This window comes from Agelaius tricolor, unplaced genomic scaffold (assembly GCF_023055355.1).
Source record: "Agelaius tricolor isolate 1412-34295 unplaced genomic scaffold, bAgeTri1.0.p SCAF_2, whole genome shotgun sequence".
Taxonomy (NCBI): domain Eukaryota; kingdom Metazoa; phylum Chordata; class Aves; order Passeriformes; family Icteridae; genus Agelaius; species Agelaius tricolor.
The window spans coordinates 13,030,631-13,046,725 of record NW_027269262.1 but is presented as its reverse complement, the minus strand read 5'-3'; the positions used below and the strand labels follow the sequence as shown (position 1 = coordinate 13,046,725).

General features: G+C 39.4%; 2 protein-coding genes across 2 annotated transcripts; both read left to right on the top strand.

Annotated features, from left to right (window-relative positions):
* Window positions 1-701: 701 nt before the first annotated feature.
* Window positions 702-4,372, top strand: LOC139602973 (leukocyte elastase inhibitor A-like). Its single transcript, XM_071453287.1, has 7 exons — window positions 702-869; window positions 1,354-1,416; window positions 2,019-2,147; window positions 2,357-2,474; window positions 2,771-2,913; window positions 3,651-3,818; window positions 3,968-4,372. Exons 1-7 carry the CDS (start codon window positions 702-704, stop codon window positions 4,370-4,372), a joined length of 1,194 nt encoding a protein of 397 aa, XP_071309388.1.
* Window positions 4,373-10,002: 5,630 nt separating this feature from the next.
* Window positions 10,003-15,605, top strand: LOC139602978 (ovalbumin-like). Its single transcript, XM_071453301.1, has 7 exons — window positions 10,003-10,170; window positions 10,720-10,767; window positions 12,057-12,185; window positions 12,972-13,089; window positions 13,859-14,001; window positions 14,284-14,439; window positions 15,162-15,605. Exons 1-7 carry the CDS (start codon window positions 10,003-10,005, stop codon window positions 15,564-15,566), a joined length of 1,167 nt encoding a protein of 388 aa, XP_071309402.1. The 3' UTR covers window positions 15,567-15,605.
* The last annotated feature ends 490 nt before the right edge of the window (window positions 15,606-16,095 follow it).

Sequence of the window (16,095 nt, the reverse complement as noted above, 5' to 3'; positions counted from 1 at the left end):
TAATGAGAAAGAAACTCTGTTCTAGGTCTAAGATATGAAGAGTTTTGCAGAACATTCAAGATGATCTGCTTGTAATAATTGTGATTGTAACTGAAGGGTATCTGGGAAAAAGAGTTCAAGCCACAGGAAAAAGAGTTTAAGCTTCAGCTAAAAAAACATGTCTAGAATTTTCTACTTATGCACAATGTGTTTCTGCTCAAAATCTTACTACGTGAGCCTGTGTCTTCTGTCAAACATTTGTTGAGCAACCAGCCTTAGAAGGACATGTATATGAGGCACAGCTGAGTAATACACATAAAGTTTTTAGAGAGAAACAAAGAGTCAGATATGATCAAGGGTGTAATTAATAAGTACTATGCCTAGAGGACTGAAGGCACAAAGATTAGGATATAAATTGAGCTGGAAATTTGGTTAGGACAAAGTTAGGGCTAAGTGGCAAAGCCATAGCTATTGCTTGAGCTGGAGAAGCAGCTCAACTCAGAATACTATTTCTGTAAATGTGTTTCTTCTGCTATTAAGGGTGCTGGTTTTCAGATTCACTGTGAAATCTCAAATGTAATGAACAGGGGATTTCCATAAAGTACTGAATAATTCAGCCAAGCTATTGCAAAAAACCTTACCAGGGCATTTAAACATAGCAGGTGTAAAGATGAGAAACCTAAGTTGTTTTTACCCTTGTTTCAGGTGATCACAGTGCCACAATGTGCTCTCTCAGTGCAGCCAATGCCAAGTTCTGTCTTGACTTTTTCAGAGAGCTGAACAAAAGAAAAAGAAATGAAAACATCTTTTTCTCCCCAATAAGTCTGTCAGCTGCCTTTGGAATGGTTGTCCTCGGAGCCAGGGGCAGCACACTTGAGCAGATTGAGAAGGTAGGGCTTTGTTCTGGCAGAGGCTGATTGTACCATCTGATAGAGTTCCTAAACATCCACATCCAAAGAGCTGATGCACACAGAAAGCCCTTTTAAAAATACATTATGCAGTTCCTAATACCAAACTTCTTTATACTACACATTATTATTGAATTGACTGTTCAATGAATACATCAGTGCTAAAGAAAGCATTTTGGAGGTATCCCTGCACTCTCAGAGCTCAGAAGAGTTCCCTACCTTTAATGTGGTTTTTTGCCTTCTCTGGACACCCAAAGCCTCCTTGCTCACATAGAAAGATTTCAAAGATTTCATGCACTCACCATCTCCTAAAACTATTTATTCACTTGCAAGGATTTTATGACAAAGAGCAAAGAGGCCTTTACGCAGGGCCTGAGTCTGGCTGTGTTTTGAGATAGGCTTGCAACACTGCTTTAGCTTTGAAGTACCTTCACTCACCTGCATTCACCCAACATTTACATTGCAGGTCTTTCATTTCAGAGAAGTTTTGAGCAGTACGAGACAGGAAAACAGATACCCTTCTGAGCAGGTAAGACACAATTGCAGCTCTGAGCTGAACCAACTGGAGCCAGTTTGTCAGCCTTTTCCCTTGAAGACAATCACTTAATCAGAATGCACAGCAGGGCTGATCAGCCTCTCCATCTAGATTTGCTGACCTGCTTATTACTGTTTCTTTATTAGTTATTTAAGGGGCCTTGTGAGATCACACATTTCAACAGCTGAGCCTTCTCATTATGGGTTTCTAACCAAAACAGCAGTGCCAATCTAAAATGTGATAAATGCTTCAATTGCCACCTGCAAAGGTTTGCCTAGAGAGCATGCCAAAGGCACCTTGGAGCTTGCTTCTCCCAGTCTCTAAGCCAGCAGCCTTTTGCTTAGTGTGCACAAAGACATCAGTGTAGGGTACAGCGTGGTTTGGAGGTGAGGAGCAAGAAGGGGACTTGTTTTGTCATTCTGTATGTGTGGCACAGGGGGAATAGGAGGTGGTGTCCTGGTGCATTTATTCCAGTGCCTGAGTCAGCTGGGTGGAGTAGGGTTTCTCATGCAAAGAGAGGCTGCAATTCACCCTCAGGTCCAACTTTGCATAGGAGAGCTCAAGCTTACCATAAAACATCTGTTTTCCTGTTTAAGTGTGAAGAAGATGAAGGAGTCCATTCCCAGTTCCAGGCCCTGTTGGCTGAAGTCAGTGAACCTGGACCAGGCTGTTGTCTCACCATTGCCAACAGGCTCTTTGGAGAAATTACTTACCCATTCTTTCAGGTAAGGGACTGTGGTCTCCCTTGTAACAGTTCCTAGGTGCGGGGAGCTCAGCAGAATGTTTTCCATCATGAAGCACAAAGGGACATATGCCTTTTTTACCAATTTCTTTCTTGCTGATCTACTACATGGAACTATCCTGAAGCCATGAAATTATCTATCTTATAAAAATGATCCCATTGCAATAAACTTCTGCAATTTATACTTTCCAGCAATACTTGGATTCCACAAAGAAATTCTATCGAGCAGAACTGGAACCAGTAAATTTTAAATACACCGAAGAAGAAGTCAGAGACAAAATTAACTTCTGGGTTGAAAATGAAACAAAAGGTAAAGAAAAAATGTGCAGATTTTTTGGTTTGCAATTGAACCACCTATGAATTTTTTCCAAAGATAGCAAGATTTTTATATATTAAACATCTGCATTAATTTTTTCTTTTCAATAGGAAATAAATGTAGTAAGTGGAACAAAACTGCCTTGAGTTCCTTGGTTCCAAAGCTGTACATAAATATTTGTCATTTCTCTGACAGCATTATACCACTTGCCAATTTAAAAGAAATAACTATGAATAGTCAAAGCTTACCGGATCAAAGTAATAATTCGTCTTAATTCATTATTTTTAAAGGTAAAATCAAAGACCTTTTTGCTGCTGGTTTTATTGATCCCTCTACTGTACTTGTCCTGGTCAATGCTATATATTTTAAAGGAAAATGGGCAGTAGAATTTAAGAAAGAAGACACTAAGGAAGCATATTTCCACCTGAACAAGGTACAGTATGGGCAGGAACTGAAGCTGCTGGTGGATGGAGGTCAGATGTCTGTCTCCTGTAATAACAGATGGGGGCTTTTCTCCTCTCTGTTATCCCTAGACGAAACAGTGGCCTTAAGTGAGAACGACAGAAGACTGTATTTATCTCTGTTTTCCTAACCAAATATGTAAATGTTTGAACCAATTCACATCAGAAGTTCTTGTGCAGCTGAGATCCTTGTTGGACCAGTTCCACTGAGCACATGCACTAACTTTGTTGGGGATTTTGCAACTAAGGGTGCTATTTCAAAAATAGTCAGCTCTTGAGATTGAAAAAGAGGATTCTGCTTCTCTGCTACTATTTATGAACAGAACAGTGTGTGCTTTCAGGGAAAAAGTATTAAAGACAAATTATCTCAGGGGAATGTATACATTATTCATGAAGAATTTAATTTATAGTTGCAGAAGATGTATCAGTTTCTTCATCTGACACAGCAGAAAAAAAAAGATGTAATGAGGAAGTTGTGAGTAAAGTAATTTGGCACCATCATAAAGGAAAATGTAGTTTTTATGCTTCTAAAATGGATAACTTCCTTGGGACTACAGTTGAGAGGAACATATCAATGCTACAAGTATATTAAAGCCATGACTAGTTTAAATAATGCTTTTGAGCTGAACTCTTAGCTCAGGGCTGAAACCAATTAAAACTAGGATGATACTTTCTGTATTTTCCATTTAATATGTTTCATGTGTTCCAGAATGAGAGAAGGAAAGTGCAGATGATGTTTCAAGAAGGATATTTTAACATGGCCATCATAGAGGAACTGAAAACAAAAGTCCTAGAGCTCCAATACTTCAATAATGAACTGAGCATGTTCATTCTTCTTCCTGAAGATGACTGTGAGGACTTTACTGGCCTAGAACAGGTAACACTTCATTTTCTCTCTAGTGACATATCTAGAGAGCAATGCTTTAGCATTGCTCCAGTGTGGTCAGAAGACAAGTGGGAAAAACTGAACTTCCTTTCCTAGCATTGATTATGGTGCCACTCATTACTCCCAATACCACCTTACAGCTTGAATGCGCCCTCACCTATGAAAAACTGGCAGAATGGACCAGCTCGTCTACAATGCAACCACTGAGAGTGAAGGTGTACCTGCCCCAGTTCAAGATGGAGGAAAGTTATGTTCTCAACAACACTCTCCAGGAGATGGGAGTACTGAATGTTTTTGACTGGGGAAAAGCTGATTTGTCAGGAATCTCTATGAAAGGTGGCTTGGTTGTGTCCAAGGCCATCCAGAAGACAATTGTGGAAGTCAATGAAGAGGGCACTGAGGCAGGTTGTTCCATGGGGCTCCTTGCAATGCCTCTATGCTGCCCAGAAACTTCTGAGTTCAGAGCTGACCGTCCATTCCTCTTCTTCATCAGACACAACCAAACCAACACCATTCTCTTCTTTGGAAGATATTCCTCTCCTTAAGTGGAGGTTATATTGGAAATTAGATCATTCTCCCCACTTATATCCCAACTGGCAAGCAATAAGGATAAAAGACAAACAAAAGACATTTTTCTAGACTTTATCCTAAAGTCTGGTTTGCTGTAAATAAAAAGACTATCTGAGAAGACTCAAATTAAAGATAAAACCCTAAACCCCATGAATCTTAGGCATATTTTACTTTTAGGAGGCCTCATGAAAATGACATCTACCTTAAAATACACTATGAGGTATTTGCCAAAAAGCTGTAGTCCTCTAGAGATATTTGCAAAGAAAATTTTACTTCGAGCTTTTCCTAATGCAGTAGGGATCCAACAAACACATGAGTTTAGTGCCCTGAAGATAAGTGATGCCTTCTCTCACATGAAGTAGAGAGGAGGATAGGGATCTGCATTAAAAGCATAACCTCGGGTACTTGGTCTCTTTTAGCCTTACCTACCTAAGGTCTCAAGGAAAATACCACTTTATAGGGGAGCATCACGATATTCCCCTGAAGCCTCCTATTAAATACTGACTGGGGGCAGTGTTTCAAATTGGAGCTCTCAGGGTTTATTCTCAGAGAGCAGAGAAGACAGAGGATTTTCTGGTGTAATTTTGCTTGCTTTCAAGAAGGGCAGACTAATTTTTTGGTGAAAAATCCTGTATATGTGACCAAGTTCTCCAACTTCCTCATAAGCTCCCACATAACAAAACCAGGCTTTCAGAATAATGGAACAATTTTCTGACAAGGCCTGCTCTGTGATGGCTGGGAATGAGACACTTTATTTATTCCCACATTAAACTTTGAGTAGTGATCAGCCCTTCTCACTTTTAAGAACCAGCTCTGTTTGGGCCTCAGGTAGCATGAGTTTCTTGTTCCGGCTATTTTGTAAATCATTAACATAAAAAAAAATTGATGGTTTTTAAATGGGTAGTCTGTGTTTATTATTTATTATTATTACTACTATTTATCATGATAAACCCACTGCAAATGTAATAGTAAATGTTGTAATCTGCAGTATTAAGTAAACAGAGGAATAGTCTAATATAGTAAGTAAAAATAATGGTAATCCTTTCCAAAAATGTAAATGACACTGAAGTCTAACTCCCACTTTTAAATATTCCCGATGCTGAGTTTAGGCACAGGACAATTCAACATTAGGGTACATAAACTCTGAACCTTCTCCTTCTTTTACATGACCACTATTAGTTGCCTGACTTGGGGGTCAGCAGTTCTCCGGGAAGCAAATCAAGAGGAAAATTTCTGGTAAAGCTAATTTTCTTGCTTATGATCTAGTTCCCTAAACCACCTCCTGGATGTTGTGGAGTTGGTGGTGGGAAGCAATAGCACAGGGTCTGGCAAAGGGAGTAGCCTGCCCAGTCTGGCAGAAGGTAATGTCCAAAATCCACAGACACATGAAGAATACTTGCTTTTATGGGAAAAATATTCCAGCCTTTGATGACTCACTTCTCCTTCCCCTGTTACTCACTGATGGGAAGAAGGTAAACACTGGGAGCATACTGGTACCATTGTAGAACTGATGATTCAAAGGGCTCTTCCAAATGCTGAGATATGCAGGAAAAATTACAGTAAATTACAGTACTCAACACAAATTGAAATGCTGAATAAAGCAGACCCATTATAGTGTGGAGATACTTCATATGGCTGCAACTGCAGTATGAAATACAGCCTGAAATAGTAAAATTACCTGTAGAGACACAGTTTTCATACCAATTAGCTGGTAAGAGAACACAAAACACAGGCTGTTAGCTCTTTGATAAATAAAGTATTCAAAAAACAGCTATATATGTTTTTCAATAACTGCCATTGGAATTCTGTGTATATCTTGTTTGTCTCAAATTAAAATTACTTAGGTTAAAAGAAAAAAAGGGAAATGAACAGTATTAAAATATATTAGCTTGCACAATCAGGCCTATATGTTTTGAGATAAAATGTAAAAGAAAAAGCATTAAAGTGATAAAGGCAAGTGCTTTAACATATTATCCCAAAAAGCACAAGTCTTACAACAGGAATTTTGTATGTGACCAAAGGAGAAGGTGTGGCTGAAACAAGGATGTCAGTTTACTACATCAGAAGTAACTTTGTATTGTAATTAAAAAACCCCAAACCAAAAACTTACTTCAGGGATATCTAGATAATTCAGAACCTGCAACAAAATACAGTATAAATTATAATTTAAAAATCCCTTTTCTTCTCCTTATGCAATCTTTTTTCTTCATTGCCATTTTAATCTACAAAACATGAAAAAAAATGTGGTGAAAAACACCAGAAGCTGGAAAGTAGTCTCCTGCTACTAGTGTAGTGGCAGCAGCTCCTACTGTGGAGGGCAGTGCTCCCACAAAATCATGGATGTTTACTTAAAAATAGAAGGTAAACCCTCCACTCTGGCAGCAAATGCTTCTCCTGTGGGAAACTGTAGTTTGTAAAAGTTCAATGCCAAGCAATAGAGGTCGCAGAACAGAGAAAAGCTGGAAACTCCAAATGGTGCCTGGAGCAGACATAGCCCTGAAGGGCATTCCACTGCCTCCTCCCCAGGGAGGACATGCTCCATGCCAAGTGTTGACCCACACCAGCACACATGACAGCCTACAAAATTGTAGACTGGCAAAAAGCCAAGCAAAAGATGTCTACTAGTATTTGCATGAGGATCCATGGAAAGGTAACACATGTTTGTCCCACAATAGAAAGATCTGTGGCTTCCCATAGTCTGATTACCGAGTAACTCCTTACATATTCACATTTCCACTGAACTTTATTCTCTCTGATGGTTGCCGTTCTCCTCAGTTTTCTCTGAAACCGTGCTTTCCTTTAAACGGTTTCTTAGTACGATGTATAGCATAATTTTATTGTGTCTTCAACTGGTTTTATAGTAGGAAGTCCTGGTTCCTTATGGTCTCAGTCAGAAAGGCACTCAGGTACAGTACAGTGGACACAGTATGTGTCATACAGAAAGACAGGCCATCCGAAAGCACAAGCAAACATTACCCTCAAATACTGTTCAGTAGTTCCTGAGCAACCAGAAGAAATTGCATGTGAAAATAAGAACAGAGAAAGATTGGAAAGAGCTGCTTTCCCAGCTCCTTCGTCTCCTTGTTTATGCCAGCATCAGAGGAAAGCTCCTTCTTATCTTCAGATTTTCCCATCCTCATTGCTGCTATAATATCCTCATTCTGAATGGGGAAACTAAAACCCACTCCAATTATCAGGCTCTGCACATACATCCCTGCATTTCAGCAAGGTAAAGAACACCGTTAAGGATAAAGCAGTTCCCTTTCCTTTTCACAGAGGGTGCACTTAATGCTGTATGCCCTGTGACTTAACATACACAAATTTGGGTTTCTATTATCCACCCCTACGGCCTTTGCAGATGCCAGATTTGTTTCTTTACTGCTCATCAAGTCCATTATTTAATAAAGAGTAATAGCTTGTTACAATTGAATTATATTTTATATTGTGCATTATGGTTGTGTGACAGACCATGAATGTTCCTGCTGACAGATCCTGTAGTTTATTCACCTGCCATAGTTACAAGGTATGGAAGATCTATGGGAATGGCCTGTGCAAGCACCATGGGCCTTGTTGCCATGACCTGCACAGAATGAAAATTAAAAGCTGACTCTTAGTCATTCTTTAAATACCACTGGCTAGTTTAAATAAATTTCTGAATATCTGAATACTCTGGGGTCAGGCTTACAGCCCAGGTATATGTAATTCCTGACCATTCCTCAAATCTTTTCCTCTTCCATGCCCATCTTCAGGCCCTTAAGTCATCTCATCATTGTTGCTCTAAATGTTTTCATCAAAATGAGGTTTTAGCAAAATGTGCTTTCTCCTCATAGCCTTTCTCCCCTCTTCCTGCACACCTATGCTGTAGACCCTCACAGTTTGGCCTCAGGTAAAATACTGTAGCCTCACCTAGGCAGAGAAATTGATGTGGCTGTGTTTTGAACAAGTACAAGCCATACACCACATCAGTCTGCACTCCAGGAATATATTTCTGCAATATGTCAGACCAAAAACCTTTCAGTCTTGAAAACTAAACAGAAAGTTTTAAGTTTGTTCTAACATGGAAAAAAAAAATCAATTTCAAACCCCTCTCAATAGAATTACCATCCAGCAGCTGGCTTTACTTGGGATTACATTATTTTGGCAATGCCAGATGGCCACTGTTCTGGAGGAACTTCCCTCTGTTCCACTGCACAGATGTTGTAGAGAGCTGGTGCATGTCTACCAGACCTTCAGCAGTTAGCCCAGCATCCACCTTTCCCTTCATGACTGGTGGGAGTGCTGTGTTAGAGTGCTTTTGACACTGAGAGTGCCTCACCTCTGAGGAGAAGAGCAGGTTACAGCAAAAGCTTAAATAATTCAGTTTTAAATCAGGTTTTATTTAATAAATAAAGTTGACTGGCTGCAGATAGAATACCAGCTTTACCTAGGCCTGCTCAATGTTTCAAGGTGCAATGAATCATGACAAAAGGCAGTGTTTGAAGATGACTCCTTGAAGGCAACAGTGGGAGTGTCTCAAAATTGTGCTCTATATATCACCAAGAGCTCAGGGAGTTTAGCTTCAGCTGGGCAAGCTGGATTATTACATGCTTCTTTGAACTTTGTGGGGTAAGTATTTCTCCAAGAAAATGTAATTTCTAATTTGTATTCTTTAGGATGAAAAAAAAATATGTTTAAGAACCTTAAGGTAAGTATAAGACAGGTACGTAAAAAGAGAGCATATACAGTAATTTTGCCTTGCCTTCTCATTATATCTTATACTGTTTGACTGTCAAATACTTTTCTGTGTGCAAAATATGTGGCTTGTGCACCACAGCATTGAATAGAAAAAGTTCTTTTTCATTTAAAACCTGTTGTCACATTAAAACTATCCATTTATAATTCTAATAATTGAGAATAAAGGTATTTCTCTGTTCTCAATCTCACTCCCTGACAAAACCCATATATTTTATATATATATTTATATATGTGTAGATACATATATATATACATGACTGTGCTAAAAGGCATCAGCAGTGATTAAATGTCTGAAACAGGACCACAGGAGAACCCTTATTTATTTGTCAGCATACAAGCAGCTGTCTTACAGCTCATATTATTGCTATAAACTGCAGAAAAGCAATCTCCAAATTTATGGCTGGTTGTACTAAGCAACAGTGAGAAGTACACTAAAAGTGTATTGAGTGATTAAATTTGATTTAAAGATCGAGAACAGCCCCAGAAGAAATGAAATATTATGTTTGCATTGTCTCAAACACCATTCAGAGCCCTCTGAATGGCCACAGGGAAACTCATTCAATGTTATATTTATCATATAGAAGGGTGGATGAAATTTGCTATTTCCTAAAAGGCAAGTACAAGGTACTGTCTTGCTGAGAGGATCTTGTTGAAAGAAAACAAAGGTGTTCGTATGTGAATGGATTGGGAGTTACAATATTTCTAATGATCACAGAATTTGTAGGCTTCACATCATTCACTGGTTCAGCATCACAAAACCAGCAATGAACTGGCAGTTTCTGGGCTATTGGCAATGATCTTTAAAACAAGCACTACATCTTGTGACCATAAAGTGATGTTTCTGTTTGCTTTAGGAAACACTGATATCACAATGGGCTCCATCAGTGCAGCAAATGCAGAATTTTGTTTTGATGTATTCAAAGAGGTGAAACTTCACCAACCCAATGACAACATCTTTTATTGCCCCCTGAGCATGATTGCAGCCTTGGCCATGGTCTATCTGGGAGCAAGAAATAACACTGAGTATCAGATGGAGAAGGTAAGTTACATAAATGGGTACAAACTCTCTTTGATCCCATTCAAAGAGGCAGCAGAGTATCGATTTATACCTTCCAAACCTGCCTAGTAAAAAAATGGCTTTCCAAACTCTGGAGTTTTTCAGTTATTGCATTTCCCCAATGAAGGGCAAGAACAACCTTTGGTTTTCATTAAGAAAGCAGTTTTGGAGGATGGTTAAGGCAGGTCTCTTGCTTCAGCTTATACTATCTCAGACACCTGATTCCTTCCAGGTGGAAAGGACAACTTGAAACACAAAAGATGAAACATTTGGAAAACAAGATTCATCGTTATAAATACAATGCTGTAAGGCTGTAGATGATTTATGGACAATGCCATTAACTGGAAAAGACAGGATCTAAGCTGAAGATCACAATCACAAATTCTCAGTTCAGTGCCTGGTTTAAAGCTCACATGAAATTTCTCAGCTCATCCTTGTGCTAATCAGACTCAGTTAGTGAAAACCTACTTAGCACAAATATCAGTGACTGACAGTGGACTTCATATACCTAATTTCTACTTTCAATTGCAGGTTCTTCACTTTGACAAAATTGCAGGACTTGGAAGTACCCAGACCAGGGTACAGAAACCTAAGGTACATTGATTTCTCTTTCACATCCTTTTCCTGTGAATAGACTGTTCTGATTGTGCTTTTAGTAGTTTCAACACCTTGCCAAACCTTTGCTAATTCTCCTAATTTAAGAGATGTAAGTTAAAAAAAAATACAGCAAACGACCAAAGCCCAAAGAACAACAGCAACAAAATAAATGCCAAGCAAACAACCACCAATGAAAACAAACAAACAAAAACCACCCAAACTGAACAAAAACAAACCCCAAAACACCACCAGAAAAAGAAGACAGGCTGCACATATTGCAAGTGACAGGACAGGATAGGATGCTTTGGGCACCAGGATACACTTTGGTGTAAAAGGACTCCACACCTCCAAGTACTGCTGGCCTACAGCCCTTGAAAGGGTCTCAGTACCGAAGCCAGGGTACAGTAGGCAGACTTGCAGCTGAGAGTCCAAAGCGGGACAGCAGAAAAGAGCCCAGAATCCCCAAAGGATGGAAAGTAACCACACTCTTACAAAGCTACAGGGACTTTTCCAGCCTCCAATTCCCACTGCTATCCCAAGAGAACCATGAGGGGTCCCAGTACCTTGCTTGATACCTGTATGCTTCTTATGCTTCTGGCCATGTTAATCTGCTCCCTCTGTAAAGATGACAAAAGCCACAGAGCCTGGTGTATCCCCATTTACTTGGGATCCATAACACAAGGTGGAACTTAAAAAAAGATGAGACCTTTTTTTTTTTTTAAACCAAAGGCAGTATCTAAAGCTAGGGCATTTAGGGACTCAGTAAGCATTTAGAAAGGAGCTGTTCAACACAATTATTCTCAAAAAATACAGTCCCACCTACTGTTTATCATTGTGCAGTTTTCTTACATGCTTTTAGCCTGTGTCACCATTCCTGGAACTAGAGGTGATTCATTTTTTCACTGTATAACAAAACACTTCCTAACTCCCTTGCCATCTAGCTCTCTTCTTCCATCTGCAGCTTCTGCAAAACAATGCCATGAAAATGCAAGGAGTGCCTGGGATTTAGAGGATTTGTACCTATGAAAAGTCACCAATTTCAATAATTAACCTCTAGAATGAGTGGCATAATAGGCTGTGAATGAATTATATATCATTAGCTGCTTATACTAAACATCCCTCCCATGGAACTCTTAGATTCTATTACATGCTCATTTGCAAATGTTCAAACACTGTGTGCTTTCCCGTGTTATTTGTACCTTATAAATAATCCTCTTTCTCATAAAATAACCTAACAAATGTACTTTTCTGTCTCCTTATCAACAACTCAGTGTGGCAAGTCTGTGAATATCCACCTACTGTTTAAAGAAATTCTCTCTGATATCACTGCACCAGGAGCCAATTATTCACTGCACATTGCCAACAGACTCTATGCTGAAAAGACAAGTCAGATCCTACCAGTAAGTGATCTCTTGCTAAACCCTGTAAAATTCTCTAATCCAGGAGGACTGGCCAGAGTAGGTGACCAGTTTATCCAATAGTCCCTACTGGTGTGGATTTACATGCTTTTTTCCTTTGCCATGGCCCTGGCAACAGTCTAAAATGGAAAACAATTTGAGGCAAAAATATGGCCCTACTAAAAAAATGAATGGAGTAATAAACACAATTATTAGTAATGTAACTCCTTGCTCTCCACTTGCTCCCACAAAGCATTTCATTTTGATTGGTTGTTGGAGTTTTTCTCAGAAAATAATTTGACTTTGGCATATTTCTTCACTTGAAAACTCACCTCAAAACCAAATTTTGAAAGTGTCAAAATCTTTCTTTCATATTTCCAAAGCAAAAGATACAAATATTCTAAATGAAGGGGACTTCTTATCTTTAAAAATAAGGAAAATGCTTTGAAAAAAGGAAGTGAACCTAAAGATGACAAAACACTCTATAATGAACCTAAAACCAGGGGGTTTGGATCAGACTTTCTTCCAGAAATTCTTAAATATTTTTAATATATGCTCTTAACTGGTTACATAGTAAAGATGTCAGATCTGAAATTGTCATAAAATTTTCATTGCCACAAAATAATTTTTCTGGTCCAGTTTTAGCAAATCCTTTCAGGAAGTAAGCAATGAGAACACCTTAACCATGATATCACTATAAAAATCTTATTACCCATATTTTATTTCACTTTTATATTGTTTCTAAAAAATTACTAGTTCACTGGCTACAATTAATTGGTGTCTTTACAGATTTACTTAAAATGTGTGAAGAAGCTGTACAGATCTGGTCTAGAAATGGTCAACTTCAAAACAGCATCAAATAAAGCCAGACAGCGCATTAATTCCTGGGTGAAAAATCAGACAAATGGTAAGTCTGACAAGACTATGAAATATACTTCTCTCTGACAACTGTATTTTAGCAATTTCTGAAAGGACTAAACATTAGAGGAGAAATTTCCTCTTCCTGTCCCCATTAGTGGATATTTTCTGTGGAAAGGGATGACTCTATTTCATCTGTGTGGCAGTGACAGTGTGTTTTAAATACATCTGGCAAAGGCAGAGGTGCCATGATATGCACACTTAATATGCACATTTTATATGCACTCTTTTTGTATCTGGAGAGATTAACTCATGCAAGGTTTCTCCCAGCTTCTCTAGAATATTGGCAAATTTTTTACAAGGATGTGCTGGATAGGTAAGTGGGCTTCCAGGGGAGAAAGTAATGCATACTAAACTTATGATGGGAAATAAATGATTCAGAAGCTTGTGTGCATTTATTGTGTTGATGTGGGAGGAAAAACTTAGAGTGGATTGTGAGAAAAAAACATACTGAGAAAATCTGTGTTGGTTCTTCCCTCTCCCTTTCCTTATTTTCTATATAAATATTTATTTTTTCCCAAATGCTGGTTAGAAATGTTCCTGGGACTCTATAACACTCTTGAACCTACCTGTCTTCTTGCAGAAATGTCTGGCCAGTTGCCAGTCTTTCAGTGTATTATTAAATCATCCTCATGAAACTTAATTCAATGTGCAGACTTTTTGAGACGGAAAAGTCAAGTGAAGGAGCAGTATATTGACTGACTTCTAAAACTACTGCTATGAAACTTACTACTCTGTGCCCTACTTTTTTCTTAAAGGACAGATCCAGGATTTCCTTGAACCAAGCTCTGTTAATCCTCAGACTGTGCTGATCCTTGTAAATGCCATTTACTTCAAAGGGAAATGGAAGACCCCATTTAAAGAAGAACACACTGAGGAAGTGCCCTTCAATGTGACTGAGGTGGGGGGCACAGACACACTTTCTGGCCAGATGTGTATTTGTTATATTTACAGTTTTGTTGTCATTGGCTGGGTGATTTACCTGGGGCCTCACTGTCAGATTTATGACAGCTGTGTCTGACAGAACAAACCAGCAGATGAGACAAAAATGGAGACACAGCTCTTTTCCAAAGGCAGCATGGTTGAAGATTGAGTCCTGTCCTTTCAAAGGCCTTGTGCATTTGTCTGACCAAAGAAAAAGATTGCTCCCACATTGCATCATCTCACATTTTTGTTTTTGCAGCAAGAGAGCAGACCTGTGCAAATGATGTATCAGAACAGCACCTTCAGAGTGGGAAGAGTGGCTGAAGATAAAGTCAAGGTCCTGGAGCTTCCATACACCAGTGGAGAGCTGAGCCTGTTGGTGCTGCTGCCTGATGACATCTCTGGCCTGGCACAGGTATGGCCCTGGCAGGGCGAGCAGAAGGGCTGTGACTTTAGTGGGGCTTGGCTGCTGTCAGACCTTTTGCTGCCCACTGACATTGCAGCTGCCCACCCCATGGCTGTGTGCTGGGCTGGGAGGGGAGCACAAAATCTGCCAGGTGCTGAGGCAGAGCCTCTTAGGAGAGTCCTAAGGTAAATGAAGGTAAAGCAGTGTAGTGTTGCTGCAGCCCTGCAGAAGATGTATATATAAGGAATGTTATAAAATTACCCATCTGTACTCAAGAAAGGAGAAAAATCAATGCAGTATAAAATATATGAACAATGACTCATATTTCAGTAATATTTTTAAATTATAAAATAGAGTTATTACAGATGTAGTAGAGTTTGCATTTGTTAGGTGCTACCAATTGTAGGTAAATTTTCATGGTCTTGTTTTTGCAGTCTTTCACAAGCTGACTAATTTTCTAGGCTGTGAAACTGTTGGGTTGTGCCTCATGAGACACAAGATTACTTGGACAAAGGGGGATGTGTTAAGTTGGTAAAAATCTGAATAAAAGGAGAGTGACACAGGCAGTACTGGAGAGGCAATTAATAAAATAGCAGAAAGATGCCAATAGGACGAGCTTCAGGAACCATTCTGGTTGGGGTTTTACTTTTATGATAGCCTTGACAGAAATGAATAGTAGGAAGAAGTTGGATTTGCATCCCACGTGTTTCATTCCCTGCCTCTCTTTACAGCTTGAGAACAAAATCAGCTTTGAAAAACTTGCCAAGTGGACCAGTTCCAAGGTGATGGAAAAGAAGAGAGTAAAAGTGTACCTCCCACGCATGAAGATTGAGGAGAAATATAACCTCACATCTGTCCTGACTTCCTTGGGTATGACTGACCTGTTCAGCCCCTCAGCCAACCTCTCTGGCATCTCTGCAGCAGAGAGCTTGAGGGTATCTGAGGCCATCCATGAAGCATACATGGAAATCACTGAAGAGGGCACTGAGGAGGACTCTGGCTCAGCAGATAGCACAGAAGACATCCAATATTCCTCTGAGTTTGAAGAGTTCAGGGCTGACCACCCATTCCTTTTCTTGATCAAACACAATCCAAGCAACCTGATCCTCTTCTTTGGTAGATATTGTTATCCCTAAAGAGAGAAGGGCTGGAAATAATGCTTTCCTACCCCTAAGAAACAGACCCCCTTTACTCTAGTATTGTAGTATAATCTCATCTCTTGAATATTTTCTGCATGTGGAAAGGCTACTCTAAGGTGTGCCCTTTCCTGAAGCTTCCATAGCAAAGACACACCTGCAGGTGAGGAAACAGCAATGTGTTTGCTCCTTTCCCTTCTCAGATTGGTTTAGTGTGGATTGAGTCAAGTAAAGAATAAGCCCTCAGAGAACAGAGGCTCTCACGTGATTTTCACTTGAGGAAGGAATTGCAGACAGGGCTCCAAGTCTTTGGTATTCCATTACATGGAAAGCCATGGGCTATGCTCATGCCATTCCCTTCTGTCCTGCTAACAAACCCATGCAGTTCCCAAAACACTGGCTTTGAAATCCCCAGTCTGGAGAAGATGCTTGTGGACAAGATTCTGCAATGCAGGGTATTAATTGGTGCCTATGTAAATTTTTTTTTTTTTTACTTATCTGCTGGGAAATGGCGCACATATCAACTATG

What these genes read in the sequence shown, in the direction of transcription:
- LOC139602978 (XM_071453301.1), top strand. Translation starts at nt 10,003, where the DNA reads ATGGGCTCCATCAGTGCAGCAAATGCAGAATTTTGTTTTGATGTATTC. An exon ending in AGACAAGTCAGATCCTACCA is followed by an intron (nt 12,186 to 12,971) that starts GTAAGTGATCTC and finishes GTGTCTTTACAG; the next exon opens with ATTTACTTAAAATGTGTGAA. An exon ending in TGCCCTTCAATGTGACTGAG is followed by an intron (nt 14,002 to 14,283) that starts GTGGGGGGCACA and finishes TTGTTTTTGCAG; the next exon opens with CAAGAGAGCAGACCTGTGCA.
- LOC139602973 (XM_071453287.1), top strand. Translation starts at nt 702, where the DNA reads ATGTGCTCTCTCAGTGCAGCCAATGCCAAGTTCTGTCTTGACTTTTTC. An exon ending in ACAGATACCCTTCTGAGCAG is followed by an intron (nt 1,417 to 2,018) that starts GTAAGACACAAT and finishes TTCCTGTTTAAG; the next exon opens with TGTGAAGAAGATGAAGGAGT. An exon ending in GGTTGAAAATGAAACAAAAG is followed by an intron (nt 2,475 to 2,770) that starts GTAAAGAAAAAA and finishes TTATTTTTAAAG; the next exon opens with GTAAAATCAAAGACCTTTTT.